We start from the raw sequence: 24,096 nt of genomic DNA, 5'->3' as shown, positions 1-24,096 counted from the left end.
GAATGATGTTGTGAAACTTGAAAGGGTTCAGGAAAGATTTACAAGGATGTTGCCTGGGTTGGAGGATTTGAGCTGTAGGGAAAGGCTAACAGGCTGGGGCTGTTTTCCCTGGAGCAACGGAGGTTGAAGGATGGCCTTATAAAAGTTTACAAAATCATGAGGGGCATGGATAGGGTAAATAGACAAAGTCTTTTCCCTGGGGTTGGGGAGTCTAGAACTAGAGAGCATAGGTTTAGGGTGAGAGGGGAAAGATATAAAAGAGACCTAAGAGACAATTTTTTCACGTAGAGGGTGGTACATGTGTGGAATGAGGAAGCTGCCAGAGGAAGTGGTGGAGGCTAATACATTTGCAACATTTAAAAGACATTTGGATGGGTATATGAATAGGAAGGGTTTGAAGGGATATGGGCCGGGTGCTGGCAGGTGGGACTAGATTGGGTTAGGATATGGTCGGCATGGACGTGTTGGACCGAAGGGTCTGTTTCCATGCTGTACATCTCTTTGGGTCTATGATTCTAAGGGATGAATCCACATCTATGGTTAGCTAGACATTTTGAAGATAGAATCAACATTAAAGAAAAAACATGTGACAGGTCAGAAGATCGCATGTTGAGGGAGTGGCAAGAATACAGAGTACTGAGTTAATGGTAAGATTATTGGTAGTGTGGATGAGCAGAGAGATCTCAGTGTCCACATGCATAGATCCCTGAAAGTTGCCACACAGTTTGATAGGGTTGTTAGGAAGGTATACGGTATGTTAGCTTTTATTGGTAGAGAGATTGAGTTTCAGAGCCATGAGGTCATGCTGCAGCTGTACAAAACCCTGGTGCAGCCACACTTGTAGTATTGTGTACAGTTCTGGTCATCGCATTATAGGAAGGACGTGGAAGCTTTGGAAAGGGTTCAGATAAGAGTCACCAGGATCTGCTATGGACAGAAGGTCTCATGAGGGAAGATTGAGGGACTTGAGGCTGTTTTTGTTAGAGAGAAGGTTAAGAGATGACTTAATAGAGACATACAAGATGACCAGAGGATTAGATAGGGTGGACAGTGAGAGCCTTTTTCTTCAGATGGTGCTGGCTAGCACGAGGGGACATAGCTTTAAATTGAGGGGTGATAGGTACAGGACAGATGTCAGAGGTAGGTTCTTTACTCAGGGAGTGGTAAGGGTGTGGAATGCCCTGCCTGCAACAATGGTAGACTCACCAACTTTAAGGGAAGTTAAATGGTCATTGGATAAACATATGGATGATAATGGAATAGTGTAGGTTAGATGGGCTTCAGATTGGTTTCACAGGTCAACATAATATCAAGGGCCAAAGGGCCTGTACTGTGCTGTATGGTTTTTTTGTTCTATTTTCTGTGCTTTATGCTATTGAAAGGATGTTGTGAAAGTTGAAAGGGTAAATAAAAGATTTACAAGCATGTTGCTAGGGTTGGAGTGTTTGACCTATAGTAACAGGCTGAATAAGCTTGGGCTGTCTTCCCTAGAGTGTCAGAGGCTGAGAGATGAACTTATAGGAGTTTATAAAATCATGAGGGGTTTAGAAAGGGTGATAGCCAAGGTCTTTTCCCCCGGTTGGCAGAGTCCAAAACTAGAGTGCATAGGTTTAAGGTCGAGGGGAAAGTTTTAAAAGGGATATAAGGAGCAACTTTTCCACAGAAAGTGCGTGTATGGAATGAGCTGCCAGAGGAAATGGTGGAGGCTGATATATTTACAACATTTAAAAGGCATCTGGATAGATATATGAATAGGAAGGATTTAGAGGGATATGAGCCAAATGCTAACAAATAGGAGTAAATTAATTTAGGATCTGGTTGGCATGGATGAGTTGGACCAAAGAGTCTGATTCTATGCTTTACAGTTCCATGACACTATGATTGCTTTTACTGTCTGAAACTGGTTTTAGTGATTTTAGTATATATGTGGATCTATAACTAATTCAGAATCTATATCTATAATTATTGATTATTGAGATGTTCTTAACTATTCTTATGCACATTGTACAGAGTAGGAGTGGTGCTCCAAAAGCCATACTTGACCTCATCTGATTCTACCTCTTCTGCTTCACTGACCTCATACTGCAAAGGTCATGGCTTCCAATTAAACCTGTTGGACTATAACTTGGTGTTGTGTGATTTTTAACTTTGTATACCCCAGTCCAACACCGGCATCTCCAAATCATGCACATTGTACAGAACTGCTATTCTTCTGCTTAAGCCTACCTTAATCAAATGCAGAATGTTATTATATGTCTTATGCACATTCAGCAACCTTGAGTAATTTACTGTCAGCTCTATTCTGCAGCATTAGTTATGGGCAGCCATTGGCCATTTTGTCCTGTTCAGTTATGGACATTCCTAACACATTGTAATACATTAAGAAGAAAATCTAATGCTACAAAAGAAAATAGGTGCACAGGGAGAACCGAAGATGAGTTAAGACAGTCAACAGTTAAAGAAAAGGAGAAATAATTCATACTCATTTATTTTTTCAGTAGTAGTTTACAAACTATATAAAGTCACTCCATATCTACCCATTCTTATCTTCACAACATGCTTTATTGTCAAAATCTTTTACCCATCCATCAGCCTTGTGTTTGCTAACATATGTTGCCAGTGCTTCAATCTTAAAATCCTCATCCTCGTTCTCAAATTTCTGCACGGCTTCATTCTTCCCTATCTCTGGCCTCCTCTAGCCATACTTGACCTCATCTGATTCTACCTCTTCTGCTTCACTGACCTCATACTGCAAAGGTCATGGCTCCTGACAACATTCTGGCAATAGTACTGTAGACTTGTTGAGGAAAACTAGATGTGTCTCTAGCCAAGTTCTTCTAGTATAGTTATAATACCAACATCAAGCTGGCAATATGGAAAATTGCCTGGGTATGTCCTGTCTACAAAAAGCAGGACAAATGCAACTGCACCAATTACTGCCCCAGTAGTCTACTCTCAATCATTGATAAAGTGATAGAAAGTGTCATCAATGGTACTCTCAAATAGTACTTTCTCTTCTTCAACATGCTTACTGATACTCAGTCAAGTTCCACTTAGTTCCTGACATTTGGTCCAAGCATAGTCAAAAGAGCTGAACTCCAGAGGTGAGGTGAGGATGACTAAGTGTGAGATTAAAGTGTCCTAGGCCCAACTATTTCAACTGTGTCATCAATGATCTTCCATCCAACATAAGGTCAAAGGTGGTGATGTTCACTCATGTTTGCACAATATTCATCATTCGCCAATTCTCAGACAATGAATTGGCCTGTATCCAAATGCAGTCAAGATTAGAGTGGTGCTGGAAAAGCACAGCAAGTCAGGGAGCATCCGAGGAGCAGGAAAATTGACGTTTCGGGCAGGATCCTTTCATCACAAATGAGGCTGGAAGCCTCAGGGGTGGAGAGATAAATGGGAGGAGGTGTGGCTAGGGGGAAGGTAGTTGAGAGTGCAATAGATGGTTGGAGGAAGGGGTTAAGGTGATAGGTTAGAGAGGTGGGTGGAGCGGATAGATGGGAAGGAAGATTGACAGGTAGGACAGGTCATGAGGATGGTGCTGAGCTGCAAGTTTGGAACTGGGTAAGGTGGGGGAGGGGAAATGAGGAAACTGGTGAAGTCCACATTGATGCCCTGGGGTTGAAGGGTTCTGAGGTGGAAGATGAGACGTTCTTCCTCCAGGCATCGAGCAGTGAGGGAGTGGTGGTGGAGGAGGCCCAGGATCTGCATGTCCTCGGCAGAGCGGGAGGAGGTGTTGACCCAGACTCATTCCCCTACATTCACCCCTGACTAATGCACCTAACACTACAGGCAATTTAGCACATCTTTGGATTGTGGGAGGAAACCGGAGCACTTGGAGGAAACCCACACAGACACGGGGAGAATGTGCAAACTCCACACAGACAGTTGCCCTGAGGGGGGAATTGAACCTGGATCTCTGGCGCTGTGAGGCAGCAGTGCTAACCACTGAACCACCGTGCCACCCCTCAAAGAGGAACCCACCAGATCCATTCCCCTACTACTATTTATCCGAGAGAAAATACACACCCCTGAATACAAATTATGGGTAATTTTTTTTAAGCATAGCCAATTCACCTAACCAGCACATCTGTGGACTGTGAGAGGAAGCTGGAGCACCCAGAAGAAACCCACGCAGACATGCGGAGAATGCGCAAACTCCACACAGACAGTCACCCAAGGCTGGAATCGAACCCAGGTCCCTGGTACTGTGAAACAGCAGTGCTAACCACTGAGCCACTATGCCACCCCTTTGTGCAACTCAAGTTCCAGGCCATGTCCACGTCCAACAAGAGAAATTTCAACCATCACCCTTGGCAATCAATGGCATTAACAATTCTGAATCGCCCAGTTTTAACTTTCTGGGAGTTGCTATAGACCAGAAATTGAAATTTACCATATGAATACTAGTCATATGAAAACAATAGCTACTAGAGCATGTCAGAGACAAGGAATTCTGATTTCTTAAAGCTTGTCCATCATCTACAAGGTACAAATCATCAATCAAATAGTTGCCTGGATGAGTGTAGCTCCAACAACACTGAAGAAGTATTGCTAGAAAAAGACACATTTTGTCAAAACTTTTCATTTTACATTCATTAGGACTATTCTCAAGAATCCTGGTCCATCAGGGTTAAGTCTGGATATCAATTACCTAGGCAATCCTGACAACAGAATGTATCCAATTATTTGTTAAAGCAAGATATACAACAAAATACTGCAATTATATTAATACCTCGCAAGTTTCACAATGTAGCGTGAACATATATTCTATCTGAGGAGAATGATGATTGGTTGGCAAGTGGACTCTGATTGGTGGAGGTGCTGCCATAGAGAATGGACTAGTTTTATAAGGATCAAAGAATAACTGTAAAACTTTACTTAAATTTTAAACAAGCAAGATTGATTCTGATTAGTCAAGGTATACCCTGAGAATTGAACCAGAGAATGGCTGTCATCAATTTTGTTAACTTGAAATGGGCACAATGTCTGCCCGTGTTCTTTCTGTCTGCAAAGACCAGACCATGTGTATTGAAACATGTAACTTCCACTACTTACAAGTGTGTTGCTCTGCAAATCCAATGGCCAATCCAAAACTGGTTGTTAGTATAATTGTTCACACACATGATATTATCCATCATATATTGTGGAAATGAAGAATCACATCTGATGTTGGACACAGTGTTCTGAATTTTACAAGCATCAGCTGGTTGAGTACAGTCAGAACCTTGCCTGTGTGAACAGCCAATGGATACGTTGATTGATATGATTCACACGTATTTGAGATGTGTGGCCTGCACACCTAGCATTAAACTGGCAATGAAATTCATATCCCAAGTTACCTATTTGTGTGATAGGAAAAATGTTTTTGACCTGATGACAAGGTGCTGTTCATAGCCAATACCACTCATGTTGTTACTACATAACAGTGTGAAACAGCTTTCACCTGTTGCTCAAAGATTTGAGCTGTTTTACCCTTCCAGAGTAATCTGAGGCGGACTGGGCACTTTTCAGGAAAGAAGATGGCAGCCTAAAAAAACTTGTATATAATGAGAGGTGATCTGAAAATGATAGCTATTATCCCACAGTATGTGCCCTTTTCCAGGCAAGAAGGATGCTGTTTTAGGCCTCAAACTAAAGGAAGACTGACTTTATTGGCAACTTCAAAAATAGGCTTGAGCCATTTGTTCATGGTGCATGCTTGATGCAGATGTGAATACTGAACTTCTGATACTTATTAACTATCTCCATTACATAGACTGATTTTAGATTTATTTACTTTAACTACTGAACTGTTTTGAAAATTGCTTCCTGTGATTTGAGTTCCTAGGGTTCCAGCTAACAGCACCCTGCTACTTTTATACATCCAGGTATCGATATTAATCAGCACCCAATGCCTCACAATGTGAAAACATCTAAGATTTAGTGAAAATCTCTCTCCAAAATGAATGTCTCTATGTCATGGATTTGTTCATGAAATCTGATACCCTAACAGATTCTGATCTGGAAGTGCCTAGGTGGTCCTCAGAGTTGCTGCTTTCTTGGAAAACATTGGATACAATGCGAAACATTGTAGGCTTTTATTCCTACTTTCCCTGGTCCATCAGGTTAAGTCTGGATATCAATTACCTAGGCAGTGCTGACAACAGAATGTATCCACTTGTTATTTGTTAAAGCAAGATGTACAACAAAAATACTGCAATTATATTAATACCTCACAAGTTTACCCATACCATGCTTACAATCACAAGTGACTCAGTTTACATGGACTTGTCTGACTACAGACCGAAACATGGTCAGCCGCTCCTTCTCAAACTCAGTCTCTGATCAGACAACCCTGTTCTGAGCCATCTAACAATCTTTGTAAGGCAAGCTTTCTTTTACCTTTTTCCATATATGCAGCCTGTGTATTCAAACATTGTTACTGTCCGGTCTCCAACAACATGATCACTTTTAGCTCGCAATTTTAGATCACACATGTGTCATCAAACATGGCTGGTTTGATCAATTGCTTATTGGGACTTGCTTGTTTCCCCTAGCAAGAGGCTTATCTCTCAGTTTTAATAAACTTTGGCCTCAGGTCAAATTACCTCAATTGCATGACATTTACACAACACAATTTTATGATCAAATATCCTGTTTAGCTGACAAATAGTCAGATTATCATCTAGTTCCCTGTGTCTTTATTAAACAGAACTTCAGCCCAAACACACTATGTCACCAGTTCAATTCATCTCCTCCTGAATTGTATACACACATAGCTCTTTGGTGAATGTAGCATTAAGAGCAGCAACCTTTCTAATCATCACGTCATTATCAAACCAATTGATTTTTTAACAGAGCAGGATTATTTAAAATTTTCTCATTTCATTTCAATTAACCCAGCAAATTTTAGGTTCATCCCTACAATACGGGACTTGTAAAGCTACATAAATGGCAGCATTACCCTTTGAATTAAAGCTAAAATGCATAAGCATAATCTAGTCCATTAAGAAAACATATGGTCATAGTTACATTTGTTGAATATACTATGCTTTTACTATGCTGTCTTTGGAAGTCCTATCTAGCCTTTCAAAGCCTTCACCTACTGTTTGCTTATGATTTCCAGAGTAGGAAAATAATACAGGCTTTAGATTTTTAGTAATGATGTTCCTTCCTCAGTTGCTGATTATGGACCAGGTTTTCATCTGGAATTGGAAAAGATACTATTTTTAGAACCTGAATTGTGAAGACATTTGTCCTAAATAAATAGATTCATCCTTTGATTTTAATAATGATTGGTGCATTGTCTCTAAAGCAATGAATCCTTGTAAAGCAAAGTCTTTATAGCAATAGTCGTTTGCAGTGTATATTTCTTTAATCTCTAGATGCTGACAATGAAAGACAATGGAAGGAAAGAGAAAGCAGACACTATCTGTTGTAGAGGATGTAAACTTACAGTAGTTACCTTACTTACTTTGGCCACCCTGTTAGGGTTATCGGTCCTCTTTTTGGATTGTGTCATAATTACTGAAGTGGTGAAAGATGTATAGGTCCAGAACGAAATATCTTAAAATTTGAAACTGTTTGATGTTTTTGGTAAATGATAGTTTCTTAATAGCAATTGACAAACGTAAATCTGTATTCATATTGTTTATTTCTCAAGGTCATCGAGGTAGAATCTGCAGAGGTGGAGGCAAAGAGCAAAGTTGTAAAAGTTGATGAAGAAGCAGCTACTGAGAAAGCAACTGAAGCCCAGGCTTTAAAGAATGAATGTGAGAGTGAGCTAGCTGAGGCTATTCCAGCTCTGGAAGCTGCACTTTCTGCCTTGGATACTTTGAAGGTATCTCAAGATTGACATAGCAAAGAACTTCGTCTTTTAGTATGGTCTTCTAAAATGTAATTTGGAGCTTAGTAGTCATTAAAAAGTGATGAGTTTTATGCATATACTTGAAGGAATTAATTATTTCATAATATAACAATTGTTAATTATAAATGGCAAGCAAATAAGAATTGGAAGACTTGAAAGGGCTCATAGTTGAGATAAGTATCAAATTCCATCAGAAAATGAGATGCAAACCAAAAGTGGCAAACTCCAAATATGAAAGAGTATTTGATTTAGGTTTTCACAAAGTGCAGATTCTTAGACTAACAAGCAGCATTCTTAAATTCTTCGTGAAGAAATGGTGCAAGGGATATTTTGCCACTTTTCATATATTCTGTGCATGTTTTCTCTGCATACTGTGGGTCATCTCTAAGTACTGCCAAAGAACTTAGAATGTTTACAGATGGGAATGGACCAGCTTGTAAATCTATCCTATCCCAAATATTTGATTACCAATGTGGCTTTGGAAAACTATGAATCTGTGGGTAGAATACAGTTTGAAAAAAACAGCATTCTTTAATTGGCGTAATTGTCAATAAAAACATTGAGACTGCATAATTTGAACAAAAATTTGATAGCAAATTGGATAACAAAGGAAGAAGATGTCTCAAAATGCTTCTCAGAGGTATAATCAATAAAATGATTGCAGTATTATAGGACTGTATCAGTTTGCAGAGATAGGGAAGAATGAGACCATACAGAGATTTAAATTCAAGGATCAGAGTTCGAAACTTACAGTGTTGCCAATATAGGTCAGTGGCAGCAGATTTGATGAAAAATGGAATGTATTATTTTTATAAAGAAGTATATTTTGGAAGTTCAAAGTTTGTGAGAAGATTTGTACCTCGGGTGCTCGTTGTGGCTCTGTTCGCCGAGCTGGGAATTTGTGTTGCAGTCGTTTCGTCCCATGTCTAGGTGACATCCTCAGTGCTTAGGAGCCTCCTGTGAAGCGCTTCTGTGATCTTTCCTCCGCCATTTATAGTGATTTGTATCTGCCGCTTCCGGTTGTCAGTTCCAGCTGTCTGCTGCAGTGGCCGGTATATTGGGTCCAGGTCGATGTGCTTATTGATTGAATCTGTGGATGAATGCCATGTCTCTAGGAATTCGCTGGCTGTTCTCTGTTTAGCTTGTCCTATAATAGTAGTGTTGTCCCAGTCGCACTCATGTTGTTTGTCATCTGAATGTGTGGCTACTAAGGATAGCTGGTTGTGTCGTTTCGTGGCTAGTTGGTGTTCATGGATGCGGATCATTAGCTGTCTTCCTGTTTGCCTATGTAGTGTTTTGTGCAGTCCTTGCATGGGATTTTGTACACTACATTGATTTTGCTCATGCTGGGTATTGGGTCCTTCATCCTGGTGAGTTGTTGTCTGAGAGTGGCTGTTGGTTTGTGTGCTGTTATGAGTCCTAGTGGTCGCAGTAGTCTGGCTGTCAGTTCAGAAATGCTCTTGATGTATGGTAGCGTGGCTAGTTCTTTGGGTTGCGGCATGTCCTCGTTCCGTTGTCACAAAACACTACGTAGGACAAACAGGAAGGCAGCTAATGATCTGCATCCATGAACACCAACTAGCCACGAAACGACACGACCAGCTATTCTTAGTAGCCACACATTCAAATGACAAGCAACATGAGTTCGACTGGGACAATACTACTATTATAGGACAAGCCAAACAGAGAACAGCCAGGGAATTCCTAGAGGAATGGCATTCATCCACAGATTCACTCAATAAGCACATCGACCTGGACCCAATATACTGGCCACTGCAGCGGACAGCTGGAACTGACAACCGGAAGCGGCAGATACAAATCACTATAAATGGCGGAGGGAAGATCACAGAAGTGCTTCACAGGAGGCTCCCAAGCACTGAGGATGTCACCTAGACAGGGGATGAAACTTCTGCAACACAAATTCCCAGCTCAACATATTTTGGAAATATAAATTGAGTTTTACTTTTATTGCATTTAAACATTATAAGGTAAATGTCTGATTAAACACCAGTAACTGTACAGAAATATATTTTTTCAATTTGCACTTTAGCCATCTGACATCACGATTGTTAAGTCAATGAAGAACCCTCCGCAGGGAGTCAAACTTGTGATGGCTGCTGTTTGTGTTATGAAACTCATCAAGCCAGAAAAAATCAATGATCCTTCTGGAAGAGGAGAAAAGGTAAAATCTAAAGCAACAAGGCATTGAAGTAAATACTCCAGACAAAGGACACCATTTGCAAGCAAGCTGTTTTTGTATTATATTTACTATTATATTTATTTGTGTGATATTGTCTTGTATTTTAGAATATTGTGTATATATGTAGACAAATCAAAGAATATTCAAAGAACCTTTAGTGATTTGTCATGATGGTTTGGACAATGGAGTGTTGGAAGTTAAGATTAATTACATATAAAATTTGTTTGATAAAATTCATTTTCACCTCTTTCCTAGCACAAAAATCACCTGGATATGAAAGTAGCCATTGAATTATTAAAACGTTTCCACTTGGTTTATTTTCAAGATTTTAGATTACTGGGGTCCTAGCAAGAAGTTGCTGGGTGACATGAATTTCCTGAGAGATTTGAGAGAGTATGACAAAGATAATATTCCAGTAAGTTTTATTTGTCCATTTTTACATATGTTCATTATTTAAGTGTTTTATATTTGTCAAATGTCATATGAATGTTGTCATAGAATGTGAGCCATTATATTTTTCCCTTGGACAGGTTGCTGTTATGCAGAAAATACGTACTGAATACCTCACCAATCCTGACTTCGACCCACAGAAAGTGGTTAAAGCCTCATCTGCGGCAGAAGGTTTATGCAAATGGATCCTTGCCATGGAGGTGTATGATCGTGTCGCGAAGGTAATGATTTATTGCTATACGTGGCCAAAGCAGTGATAATAGAAAATTATCAACTCAAGAAAAATAAGTCGTGTAACTTGCAAAGATTTCCATTGTAAGAATAATGTAACAAATTTGGGCTACACTGACTATTTCACACATGAATCAATATTTAGAAGATATAACTTAACTTAATGACTCACAAAAAACTATCATGGCTCATGTGATTTATGTACAGAGATTCTACAGGCTTCTCGTGTCGGTGGAATGGATGTTCAGCAAATTGTTTCCTCAGCCTTTTCCACCACAAATGACCCTCTAAAGCTGAGTGTTAGCGAAGGTTCTTTTAAGACTTCAGATGCAATCTCCTGCACCCCAACATTCCATTACCATCCACTGACCAACTTCTGTTTTCACCCAGTTTGGGTGGGGGACTTCTAAAATCTCCTGGGATTCATGCTACAGATATCCAGGCAATTTGCCTGCCCCTTGGCCTCTACCCCAATGATTCCTGTCACTACTTGCAATCAATCTTTGTCCTTCATTGTAGTTAGCTCTCCTTTTCTCATGTCTTACTTATGTATCATGACCCTGCTAAAATGAACTGGCACAATATATTTGCAGACATTTTCTAATCATTCTGTTCAAAGATGTTATCATACAATTTTGGAGCAGATGAGACTTGAATAATTTCTATCCATGCTACTTTATAATTCCCATCTCAGGTCACATGAGGCCTGTAAGGATGATTTTACCTCTGAATTTTCCATCCTTGTTATTGGGCAGCTATTAGTATATTTCTTCAGCTTAGAACAGTTGTTCTGAAAGAATGGCCTGTGGACCATTGGTGCCGTCCAAACTGCAAGTCATTGATGTGCAATCCCTATCGAACATCATACTTTAGAACCAGTCAGAACCTTCATTCACATGACATTACACATCCAGACTGGATCCCTCATGCATGGCATAAGTCAGCAATAGTGTAATTTTATAAACAAGATTTATGTTACTGTTATAACATACAACCATGAGGTTTGGATTTTCAACGCTTAATTGCTGAAATTTTAAAAAAATGAAGCTTGATATTTAACCAAAGCTCCAGTTGTGTTATGAGGAAGGGGATGGACTAATGTTATTAACGCTAGACTATCCAGAAACTCAATATTAGAGTGGTGCTGGAAAAGCACTGTAGGTCAGCCAGCTTCCGAGGAGCAGGAAAATCGACGTTTCGGCCAAAAGCCTTTCATCAGGAACGTTCCTAAAGAAGTGCTTTTGTCCGGAACGTCAATTTTCCTGCTCCTCAGATGTTACCTGACCTGCTGTGCTTTTCCAGCACCACTCTAATCTTGACTCTAATCTCCAGCATCTGCAGTACCCACTTCTGCCTATCCAGAAACTCACCTAATGCTCAGGGTACCCAGCTGATAGGTCCCCTTGGTCTGATGGCTTGCATCCTCAGGTCTTAAATGAAGTAACAGCTGAGATAATGAATGCTTTTGTGTAATCTTCCATGGATTCTGGAAAGTTCGAAGTGTACTGGAAAATTGAAAATATAACACCTGTATTCTATAAAGGAGAAAGACAGAAAGCAGGAAACTAACACCCGCCAGTGAAAAATAAAATCAGAAAAATCATTACCAAAGAAGCAATAGCGGGGCATTTAGAAATTCATTGTTCAATCACTCAGAGTCAAGATGATTTTGTGAAAGGGAAGTTGCATTTGATAATGTTATTAGGATTCTTTGAAAATGTAACAAACAGGGTGGATAAAGAATTAACTGGGTTTGGATTTCCAAAGGATTTTGATAAGATACCACATAAAAGGTTACTGCATAAGACAAGGGTTCATCGTGTTGGGGGAGTAATATTGTAGCATGAATAGAGAATTGACTAAATGAAAAGAATGTCAGAATAAATGGGCTACTTGTAAATTAATTAATTCTACTTAGTGGTGTGTCACAGGGATCAGTGCTGGGACCTCAACTATTTGCAATTTACTTGTCTACCATCATACTATTGCACTATATTTTCCCAATCTACACAGCCAATTTGCCTTTTATTCTTTCATGGTTTCTTTTGTTTAGATTAAAGGCCACAGTTTCAGATTGAATTACAATGTTTACAAACCTAAAGGAAAATTCTATCATAGGTCCTCTCTTCCCTAAAGTTTGTTACATGCACCTCTAATTTCCTAATTTGTACCATTCCCTACTATTGCTTGGTGACCTATCAACAACTCATATCAATGCTTACTGGTCTTTGCTATTACTTGGCTCCACACAGATTCTACATCTTATTCTTCCAATTTAAGATCCACTCACAAGTGAACTGATCCGATCCTCAATTAACACATTACTCCATTTCCTTTTCCTTTTTGTCTGTCCTTCCTAGATGTTGAACTGCCTTGAATATTCTTGTTCCTTCACCCTTCAGCCACATCTGCATAATGGTAACCAGATCAAAGACATTTATTTCGATTTGTGCTCTCAATTCATTGAATGTATGCATTCAGATAAAATACCTTAAATTCTGTCTATATTACACTATTCTGACTTTTTACTCGATTTAATTTTAGCTTTTGTTTCTTCCACCTTCCACTTTTGTTTGCTACTTTTTATTTGCCACTACCAGCTTTGCTTTTCTCTTATCTGAGTTTTTTTCTTGGTTTCCCATTCCCTTGACAGGCTAGTTTAAACCCAGCTTACAGCATTAGCAAATCTCCCTGTGAACATACTAGTCCTGGTCTTGTTAAGGCATAATTCTCCTCCTTTTATGGGTACCATTTGCCTAAGAGCTTGTCCCAATATGATAGACATTTATTGCCAAGGCTCTTGCACCATTTCTTCAGCCATGTGTTTATTTGCTCAATCTTATTATTGCTATACTGAGTAGAACTCAGCACTGGGAACAATACTGGGATTACAGCCTTTGAAATTTTGCATTTCAATTTCTTTCCCAACCCCTTAATCTCTGTTTTCAGCACCTCATCCCTCGCTCTACCAAATCATTGGTACCATTATGAACCATAACCTTTGACTGTCATCCTTCCCCATATGAATTTGCAACCATTCACTGACAAGAAAGGATGTTCCCAATAGTGAGGGAGACCAGAACCAAGGGTCATAGTTTAAAGATAAGATGTAAAAATGCTTGGATTGAAATGAGGATAATTTTGTTCACCTAGCATGTGGTGTGTCTGTGGAATTCGCTTCCACAGAAAGTGGTTCAGTCTAAAATGTGTTTTCAAGAAGGATATAGATGTAGCCTTTGTAGCTGAAGAGTTCAAGGGATATGGAGAGAGGACAGGATTAGGGTATTGATCAGCCATGATCATAATGAATGGCAGAGCAGGCTAGAGGGGTCAAATGACCAACTTCTGCTCATATCTTCTATGCTTCTTTGCTTCTCTGTTTCGATGGCATTCTTGACCCTGATCCAGGGTGGCAACATACAATGCTAGAATCACACTTAAGGCCACAGAAATGTCTGTGTATTCCCTAATATTGAGTCTTTTACCACTATTCCCATTCCACACTTCCTGTCTCCTCATAACCATATAGCTGAGCCACCCATAGTGCTACAAGTGGTCATCCATGTTCTTTTTAAAGTTTGTGAGGTTTCCCACCTTACCTATACTCCCTCCTTCTTATTCCTGCATGTCCTGCCTTACACTTTCAACAGGCTGGCAGTAACCCATTCTCTTTCTGCCTGCACACTCCCCGCCGGTAGTATGACCACCTCCTTAAATGTTCTATTCAAGTTATTCTCACTATAGTGACTCCAGACATCACTCAGCTGATGACACATCCTGCAAATGTGACATATCCACAACTTCCCACATGTGACAGAGCCAACAGACCTCACAGCAGAGCTATCCTTCCATATCTGAAGCTTACTTTTGGACCATTCACTGTTATCTGAAGATTGGAAAGTAGAATCAAGCACCCCTACCTAGTAATAAACTCTCCTCCTATGCCTGTAAAGTGCAGACATTAGATTAGATTCCCTACATTATGGAAACAGACCCTTCAGCCCAATAAGTCCTCACCGACCCTCCGAAGAGCAACCCATCCAGACCTATTCCCCTACATTTACCCCTGACTAATGAACCTAACACTATGAGCAATTTAGCATAGCTAATTCATCTGACCTGCACATCTTTGGATTGTGGGAGGAAACTGGAGCACCCGGAAGAAACCCGCGCAGACATGGAAAGAATGTGCAAACTCCACACAATCAGCCACCCGAGACAGGACTCGAACCCAGGTCCCTGGCACTGTGAGGCAACAATGTTAACCACTGAGCCACCGACTCAAGAGTTATGATTTTCTTTATTCCAGCTACGTATGTACCTTTCCCAAAAGTAGTAAATTAATCTAGCTATTTATGTATAGATTCTTCCAGTAGGTATTACTGACAATTTATAACTTTACTGTGTTGTCACTTTTATTTACAATTATTAATAAATTACAAGAGTTTTAAAAAATACTCCAAAAAACTTGTGAAAAAAGTGAACAAAATACCCACCAATGAATTATTTTGCTGTTTCTCTATGACACTTTTCAAAACATTTGCCAGATTGAATAGTAGATCACTCTCTCCCTCCTGCTGCTTCCCCTTCATTCTTGTGTTTTTTGAATTTTGGATCTTTTTGGATTTTAATCTGCCAGTTATTTCAACCTTCATTGTGGTGAATCCCCCTCCTTACCAAATTCTCAAATGCATATTCTTTGACTAGCTGCCTCAGTGGCAAGTTGCTCTAACCATCCTACTTACTTTGTCAGTTCTTATTTTTTTAATTTGTCTTTGGTTTCTCTTACACAGAGAGCAGTGAGGCTCAGTGATTGAATATATTCAAAACTGAATCTGATTGATTTTTGATATATTCAAGGGTTGTGCGGGCAAACAGGAAAGTGAAATTAAGACTACAATCAGATCAGCCATGGTTTTATTGAATGGTGAAACAGGTTCAATGGGCCAAATGGCCTCCTTCTACTCCTAATTATTATGCTTTTAAGCTGTGGTTCTTACCTTTACCCACTTTTCAGATATGAAGCCGAACCGATGTTGGGCATCTCTCTGGTGTGCACTCATGCCATGCATCTGGCGTTCTGAATAATAAGAGACACTGACTGCGCTTTATTATGGCCATTAGGCATATAGTGTTCATAGAGGAAAATTGGCTGTGAATGTGCCCCTGCATCAGCCACTTCCATTCACCAACAACTCTTGACTAAAGGAATTTATCTAAACCGCTCCTTATTTTCATAATTGAAATTTTAATTAATTACTCCTTATTATCTTAATTTTTGAACTTCAATGGAATTTTCCTCTTTTTCAGTAAATACAAATATTGCGAGTGGTGCAATGATTGAATAAAAATGGTTTATGACACTGTGATTTCAGGTTGTTGCTCCAAAGAAGGCTCGTTTGAATGAAGCACAGAAATCCTTGGCTGAGACGATGGCAATTCTAAACCAGAAGAGAGCTGAGCTTAAAGAAGTTGAAGATCATCTTGCTGATCTAAAGAAAACATTTCAAGATAAAACTGAGGAAAAAGCACAACTGGAATTCCAAGTAGACCTGTGTGCCAAAAAGCTGGAGCGAGCAGAGAAATTGATTGGAGGACTAGGGGGAGAAAAATCAAGGTTAGTTTCTAAAGCACATAGATTCTCACTAGCTTGTTAAGATATTAGATTAAGGTGATGGTACAATATAATTGTAGTGGTGAAGGGTTGCTCTTCAGACTTGGAGGCCAGTGACCAGTAGAGTGCCACAAGGATTGGTGCTGGGTCCATTACTTTTCATCATTTATATACGTGGTTTGGATGTGAACACAAGAAGTATGTTAGTAAGTTTGCAGGCGACACCAAGATCGAAGGTATAGTGAACAGCGAAGAAGGTTACCTCAGAGTACAACAGGATCTTGAACAAATGGGCAAATGGGATGAGGAGATTCAGATGGAGTTAATTTAGATAAAAGTGAGGTGAAAAGTGGAAAAGCAAACCTTAGCAGGACTTAATGATAAGGTCCTAGGGTGTATTGTGAACAAAGAGACCTTGGAGTGCAGGTTCACAGTTCCTTAGATAATATAGTGAAAAAAGCATTTGGTATTCTTTCCTTTATTGGTCAGAGTATTGAGTATAGGAGTTGGGAGGTCATGTTGCGGCTGTACAGGACATTAGTTAAGCCACTTTTGGAATATTGCGTGCAATTCTGGTCTCCTTCCTATCGGAAGGATGTTGTGAAACTTGGTAGAGTTCAAAAAGGATTTACAAGAATGTTGCCAGGGTTGGAAGATTTGAGCTATGGGGAGAGACTGAACAGGCTGGCGCTGTTTTGCCTGGATTGTCAGAGGCTGAGGGGTGACCTTATAGAGATTTATAAAATCATGAGGGACATAGATAGTATAAATAAGAGAAAATATTTTTCCTGGGATGGGGGAGTCTAGAAGTAGAGGGCATAGGTTTAGGGTGAGAGGGGGAAGATAAAAAAAAGGACCTAAGGGGCAACTTTTTCACGCAGAGGTTGTGCATATGTGGAATGAGCTGCCAGAGGATATGGTGGAGGCTGATACAATTGCAGTATTTAAAAGGCATCTGAATGAGTATATGAATATGAAGGGTTTAAAGTGATATGGGCCAATGCTGGCAAATAGGACTCGATTAGGTTAGGATATCTAGTCAGCATGGACAAGTTGGATCAAAGGGTCTGTTTCCATGCTGTACATCTCGATGACACAATGATTGTAATTGTAGAACCAATTATCAGTCTCTTCCCACTCTCATTCAACTACAGGTGTAGCAGTAAGGCCTTTTGTGACTATCGAGGTATCAATATTTTCAAATTTCTTGCCTTGCGATGGGAACCAGGAGGGGAAGTAGAAGAATAAAAACGGATGTGCTGTGCATGAAAAAGACATGCTAGTTGCAGTGTCTTAGCAAGTCAGGGTTGGAACCTCGGCAAAAAAAAATTAAATTAAATTTAACTAGCTGTTCGCTTGCATTTCTTAAATAAATATAATTATGAGCCATAGAGCATAGAAACAGACCCTTTGGCCCACCATTTCTATGTTGAGCAAACACCAAACTACATTAATCCATCTACCTATTTATCAATATCAGACTGTAGCCTGAGACTGTCTCAATATCAACACTTCCAATTTCATATCATCTGCAAGCTTACTCGTTATACATTCTGCATTCATATGCAAGTCATGAATGTAAATAATAAACTGCAAGACTCCCAGCAGCGAACCCAAGGTAAATTACTGGTCATAGGCTTCCAGTTGTGAAACCATCCCTCTACTGTCACTCTTTGCCTCCTTTTCATTAGACAATTTTGGATCTAGTTTATCATTCTTTTTATGATTCTTCCTGATATTAGTGATTATACTGATATCATCAAAAATAATTTGGAGTCTTCAGAAAGTTTGCTTTGAATCTAGTAGTTAATTTGCTAATCCTTATTTAAATTAGCTTACGTACACAGAACATACACTGATTTCAATATATAAATCATTTCTGAAATGTGCTCTTGTTAACCTCTAGGTGGTCAAAGGCTGCAGATGACTTACAAAACATATATGATACCCTGACTGGGGATGTGTTAGTTTCAGCAGGTGTCATTGCTTATCTTGGAGCTTTCACTGCATCTTTTCGTCATGAATGTATTGTTGATTGGACCAACATGTGCAAGGTATTTATACTTGAATATTTCATGCCACTTTGTTGAGGCTCCAAACAGTGAAGTATATTTGTTTTTGAAATTACAGCAACTAAATCTTGATTACATGTTGCTATTTATAGATGCCTTGTTGGTTTTTGTCAGTTACTTATTTGTCCACTGTACTGCTTTGTAGCTGGTGATTTGTAGTTTTGAGAAGAGGTGAAGCTGGCTGTTGGGTAAAATGAAATTTCCATTTTTCAGCTGCATAAGTTGGGGCTAATTCTCCACCACCCATTCCCCAGCCTTCCAGTCATGACTAACATGCACTGCTTAGAATCAACCTGTCCCTCAGAAAGCTACAGAAGAAACTTTTTTTTCAGCATTTAATATGTTATATAAATGTTGATATATTGTATGAGTAGTTGATGCTGATAAAGGATGCAGAATATTGAAGCTCTTGTACCCGGCATTAATGTCCTTCACTTTTACATTTTTCGCTGATTTTGAAGTTGTTTGCAGAAATGTTCTGATTTTGTTTTTCTATTAGACTAGTAGTCTAGGTATTTATATTTTTCTTCCTCAATAAACTTAATTAGCAGACTGTTTTTCCTATGTTCACAGTCTAAAAATATCCCATCTTCGGGTGATTTCTCACTCAGTAAGACTCTGGGTGATCCTATAACAATCAGAGCATGGAACATTGCTGGATTACCAACAGACAACTTTTCAGTTGATAATGGTGTGATTGTTAGTAACTCCAGGAGATGGTGAGTATAAATTCATCTATATGTTATGCACTAAAGGTAAATCTTAGAAACTTATGGCAAAAATCATTGGTAGTTTCATAAAGTCAACCTATTAGATAAAAGGTGGAGAGCTGTGGTCCTTTTCTCTGCCATTCCTGCTCCTATATCTTATATGTTCTTGTGTTTTTATATGTTTCTTATACTCATGTTAATTATTAGATTCATATGTGCAATAGACCATGATTGCCAATCTATTTACAGCAACAAACACAGCTGCTTCAAGGTTTTCAGATTGAAGTACTTGTTGCCACAGTATTCAAACTACTATTGAACAATGCCTGAAATTTGCTATTACATTTATAGATGCTTTATCAGTTCTCAAATAATGCTGCTTTAAATTGATGGAAACTTAATGGTGTAAAAAATGAATTTGCTCCCATTTTCAAGTGCCGTGTTGTGTTTCAGGATAACACATCTCTATCCCATTGAGGCAGACAACACATATATTTCATGATGCCTCCTGACTTTAATGATTATAGCATTCAGCTAGTCCTGTGCTACCAAATGATGTGTGAATGTTCAAGAAGTGGCCCAGCAGCTTGCATAGCCAACATGTTTTTCAGGAAAACTGCACTGCTTAAGGTTGTCCTGTTGCTCTTATTATAAGGAAACTGCAGCTGACCGTTGCAGGACGTAGCTATAAGGACACCAAATAGATAACATGCCAGAGAGAGAGATAGGACTCCCATATCATGGCTGCTGCCAGGTCAGCAGATGTCAGTACAATAGTCTAGACATGGTCACCTGCATTTTATGGCTTCCCACATCATTGGGAATACTTTAACCTGGCAAAGCCATGTACCTGCTTCTTTTGCTTCTCTCTGTTTAGAGATGAGGTAATAAAGTCACCTCTCCTGGCAAGCAGAGGCTCCATGACCTCTCAGGAACAGTTAAGTGCATGTTCAGTTGATACTATATAGGACACAGTGTATATATGTTAAAGATTTGTGTATGGAGGCCACCACCAGAGTATATATCACAATATATGTTAATGATTTATATGAAGAAACTAAGCATAATGTCTCTAGGCTTGCGGATGACACAAAGCTGGGTGACAGGGTAAAGTGTGAGGAGGATGCACAGGTGTATTAAATGTGATTTGGATAAATTGCGTGAGTAGGCATATGCATGGCAGATGAAGTATTATGTTGATTAATGTGAGGTATCCACTTTGGTAGCAAATACAGAAAGGCAAATTATTATCTGAACGGTGATAGATTTGGAAAGGGCTGCCCGTTGAACATCTAGACACCACTTAGCAGCACAGGACTAGCTGAATGCTAACATTATTGAAGCAAGAAGGCTGCATGATATGTGTGTGTTGTCTGCCTTAATGGGATAGGTATGTGTTAGCCTGAATCATAATGCCACACTTGAACATGGGAGCAAACTAATTTTTTAGGACATTAAGTTTCCATCAATTTAAAGAAGCATTATTTGAGAACTGGTAAAGCACCTATAAATGTAATGATCTAAAAGCAGATTTCAATTAGATCTGTGTGTTCTTATACACCAGTCACTGAAAGTAAGCATATAACAGTGGGTGGAGAAGACATAGCACTTTGACCTTCATTACGAGGGGAATGGAGTGTTGGAGAAGGGATGTCTTGCTGCAATAGTATAGGACCTTGGTGAGACCACACTTGAGTATTGTGTGCCATTTTAGTCTCCTTATCTGAGGAAGACTGTTCAGGGAGTGCAACTGGATATTTACTAGACTGATTCCTGGGATGGCAGGTCTGATGTATGCAGTCACACTGGATCATTTTGGATTATATTCAGTTGAGATTAGAAGGATATTGTGAGATCTCATAGGAACCTAACATGTCTGGACAGGGTAAATGCAGTATGGAAGTTCCCAGAGACTGAGAAGTGCAGAACCAGGGTTCACAGTTCAAGGATACAGGGCAGACCATTTAGAATTGAGATGAGAACAAGTTTCTTCACCCAGAGAGTGCTGAGCTGATGGAATTCACTGACACAGAAAACAGCCATGGCCAAAACATTGATTGTTTTCAAGAAGGAGTTAGAAAAAGTCCTTAGGACGTAATGGAAACAATCTTATTGATTGATGGAGGAAGCCTAAAGGGCCAAAAGGCCTATTCCTGCTCCCATTTTCTATGTTTCTATATATTCGCTAACCAATGCATGCCAAATTGACTGAACCTGACATAAATCAGCCTGAGAGGCTATTTATTTTTTTAGAACCCGTCTCGTGGCAAAGTTACTCACACTTAACACCTTTCTAAGCACAGGGTGCTGATGGCTCACTGCTTTGATGACCTTTAACTTTTGCTGGCTACTTCAACACTACAAAGTTGTATTTTTTAACAATAAGCGTAAGTTCAAATAATACAAATTAGACCTATGGAAAGTACTTGAATTGACTTCTTCTGGAAAGGATTACCTAAATTGTTATTATGATTGTACTGATTACAGGCCATTAATGATTGATCCACAAGGCCAAGCCAATAAATGGGTGAGAAATTCTGAGCGTGATAATAAACTGAGTATTGCAAAGTTGACAGACTTGGATTACATGCGAACACTAGAGAATTGCATCCAATTTGGCACACCTCTCCTATTGGAAAATGTTGGTGAGGAACTGGATCCATCACTTGAACCACTTTTGCTCAAACAGGTTTTTAAACAAGGTATCTAACTGCTACTGTCATTTTAGAAATGGTCATCTTAACATTTGATGCAAATATTTTTAGTCCTCTACTTTGAATTCCAATAGTGATTTTTTATTCTCTGACTGAATATTCTCAATCATATAACTGCATATTTTACATTTGCATGTTTCATACTATACTTTCACTTGTTGGGTGAAGAACTTAATTTTACTTTTACTTACCTAAGGCAAAATATCTTTTTTCAAACTGACCTGGGCTGATGCAAATAAAATTGGCAATTTTTGGTTCATATATGTCTCAGTGTGAACTCATGTATACAAACTGGATCACCATGGTATTAGTATTTGAAAGCACAAAAAAATAGCTTTGAGGATGGAGGAACTAATATCTCAGTCAAGTGCCAATGATAAATGTCTCTTTTACAATTGACAGCAGCCTATATGATGTGTTTTAATGCATTATGTATGATGTATCCACATGGGGTAATGAAAATAATATTGAGGAGTGATTTTTAGAACATGCTGCAGATTGCCTTCCTAATTTTGACATTTCAAATGAAGGATATTCCTTCAACATTGCAAGGTGAAAATCCTTCCACACTTCACTTCTCAGAATCATGGGTGTACCTTCACCATATGGACATCAACTGTCAACTGTTCAAGAAAGTCATGATTTGGAGGAATCATTGTTGGACTGGGGTGGACAAAGTTAAAAATCACACAACACCAGGTTATAGTCCAACAGATTTATTTGGAAGCACTAACTTTCAAGGCACTGCTGATGAAGAGGCACCTGATAAAGAGCCAGCACCTCAAAAACTAGTGCTTCCAAATAAACCTGTTGGACTATAACCTGGTGTTGTGTGATTTTTAACTTTGCTCAAGAAGGTGACCTGCAACCTCAATTACAATGGCAACCAGGGTGAATCATAAATACTGACATTGGCACATTTACCTGGGAATGAATCTTTTGAAAATCAGCATGTTTGAAAAAAAAGTTTCACTTCAAAATAAGTTTGTAAAATATTTTTATGTTTGAGCTGATATGTTACTTCGGGTATTGATGTTTCTTAGAAAAATGTTTTCTTGTTTGTCAAAACTTTGAAATGGTTTTCTTTCCTCTGTTTTCAGGTGGTGTGGAATCTATCAAACTGGGTGAGATAATTATTGAATATTCAAAAGATTTCCGACTCTATATAACAACAAAGCTGAGAAATCCACACTACTTGCCAGAGCTGGCGACAAAGGTTTCCCTTCTCAACTTTATGATCACTCCTGAGGGTCTTGAGGACCAGCTGTTGGGGATTGTTGTTGCTAAGGAGAGGTATATTCAGCCTTTAGAATATGTACCATTCAAAAATTCTATTTTGTTTTACAGAAGTGACAATCCAAGGTATCTGCTTTATCTTGTTTTTTAAAACAATATTAATACTATTATTTGCACATCTGAATATCTCAGATTGTGTGTGCCTGAACATACACTCTATCCCTGTGGTCCCTTGCTCCTTTTATCTCTCCTTAACTCTTCATCTCGTTTTGTTCTATAACATCTCTTTATTTATATCTGTGCACACTAAATTCTCAAATACAGTTTTCTAATGTAGTACCTAAGATCTCTCTCTTCATATACTCATATTAGACAGGGGAATCAGAATGATTGTGAATTTTCTACTTCCTGATGTTGTGAAAATGAAAGGAGATATGAGACAGAATTGATTTTTTTTTCCACTCCCAGAGGAAAATCAATAGGCAGAATTTTCCTAGCTCCTTAAAGATACAGGCCATGTCAAGAAAGTTGGAAATCAGGTGAGATGTCCATCAAGGAGCTTTTCAACTTGATGGCAAGAATTCCCATTTTCCAACCAAATATTGAATGGTAAGACATTAGCAAGCTGCCAGAGGCCTATTTGTATTCATTAAAGATAAAGTGACCATAGACCCAGAGGACCATAGGGCCGCACTCTCATTCGAGAAAGTCAACTAGTGGTGGTCTAACTTGAAGGTCACCATGCCTCAGGTGAGACGAGAGGTTGAGAAGGAGAGTCCTTCATGGTAAAATCGATTGGAATAGGAATTGAGCCCATCCTGTTGGCATTACTCTGTATTGCAAACCGGCCATCCAGCCTAAAGCAGCATGAGTTAACGTCTCGCTATTAATTTCAATTCATTAATATGCAGGTTCCCATTCTTCATCTATTGGATGGAAACTAGATCCCACAAATTGCTGAAGTGAAAGTTAGGTTCTTGGTGAGTTCAACTTGCTGCTTGTTCCTAA

General features: G+C 39.1%; 1 protein-coding gene across 1 annotated transcript in view; it reads left to right on the top strand.

The window, feature by feature from the left end:
* The window catches only part of dnah12 (dynein, axonemal, heavy chain 12), a 260,737-nt gene that overhangs the window by 187,883 nt on the left and 48,758 nt on the right, over positions 1 to 24,096 (top strand). Inside the window, exons 48-56 of the mRNA XM_060835852.1 lie at positions 7,658 to 7,834; positions 9,912 to 10,043; positions 10,387 to 10,476; positions 10,592 to 10,732; positions 16,118 to 16,359; positions 18,263 to 18,410; positions 19,002 to 19,147; positions 21,626 to 21,840; positions 22,953 to 23,145. Of these exons, the coding sequence (XP_060691835.1) occupies positions 7,658 to 7,834; positions 9,912 to 10,043; positions 10,387 to 10,476; positions 10,592 to 10,732; positions 16,118 to 16,359; positions 18,263 to 18,410; positions 19,002 to 19,147; positions 21,626 to 21,840; positions 22,953 to 23,145 (1,484 nt within the window). The remainder of the gene's footprint in view (positions 1 to 7,657; positions 7,835 to 9,911; positions 10,044 to 10,386; positions 10,477 to 10,591; positions 10,733 to 16,117; positions 16,360 to 18,262; positions 18,411 to 19,001; positions 19,148 to 21,625; positions 21,841 to 22,952; positions 23,146 to 24,096) is intronic.

Source organism: Hemiscyllium ocellatum, chromosome 14, assembly GCF_020745735.1.
Source record: "Hemiscyllium ocellatum isolate sHemOce1 chromosome 14, sHemOce1.pat.X.cur, whole genome shotgun sequence".
NCBI classification, from domain to species: domain Eukaryota; kingdom Metazoa; phylum Chordata; class Chondrichthyes; order Orectolobiformes; family Hemiscylliidae; genus Hemiscyllium; species Hemiscyllium ocellatum.
The sequence above is the reverse complement of the archived record's forward strand: the minus strand, read 5'-3'. Positions and strand labels throughout refer to the sequence as shown.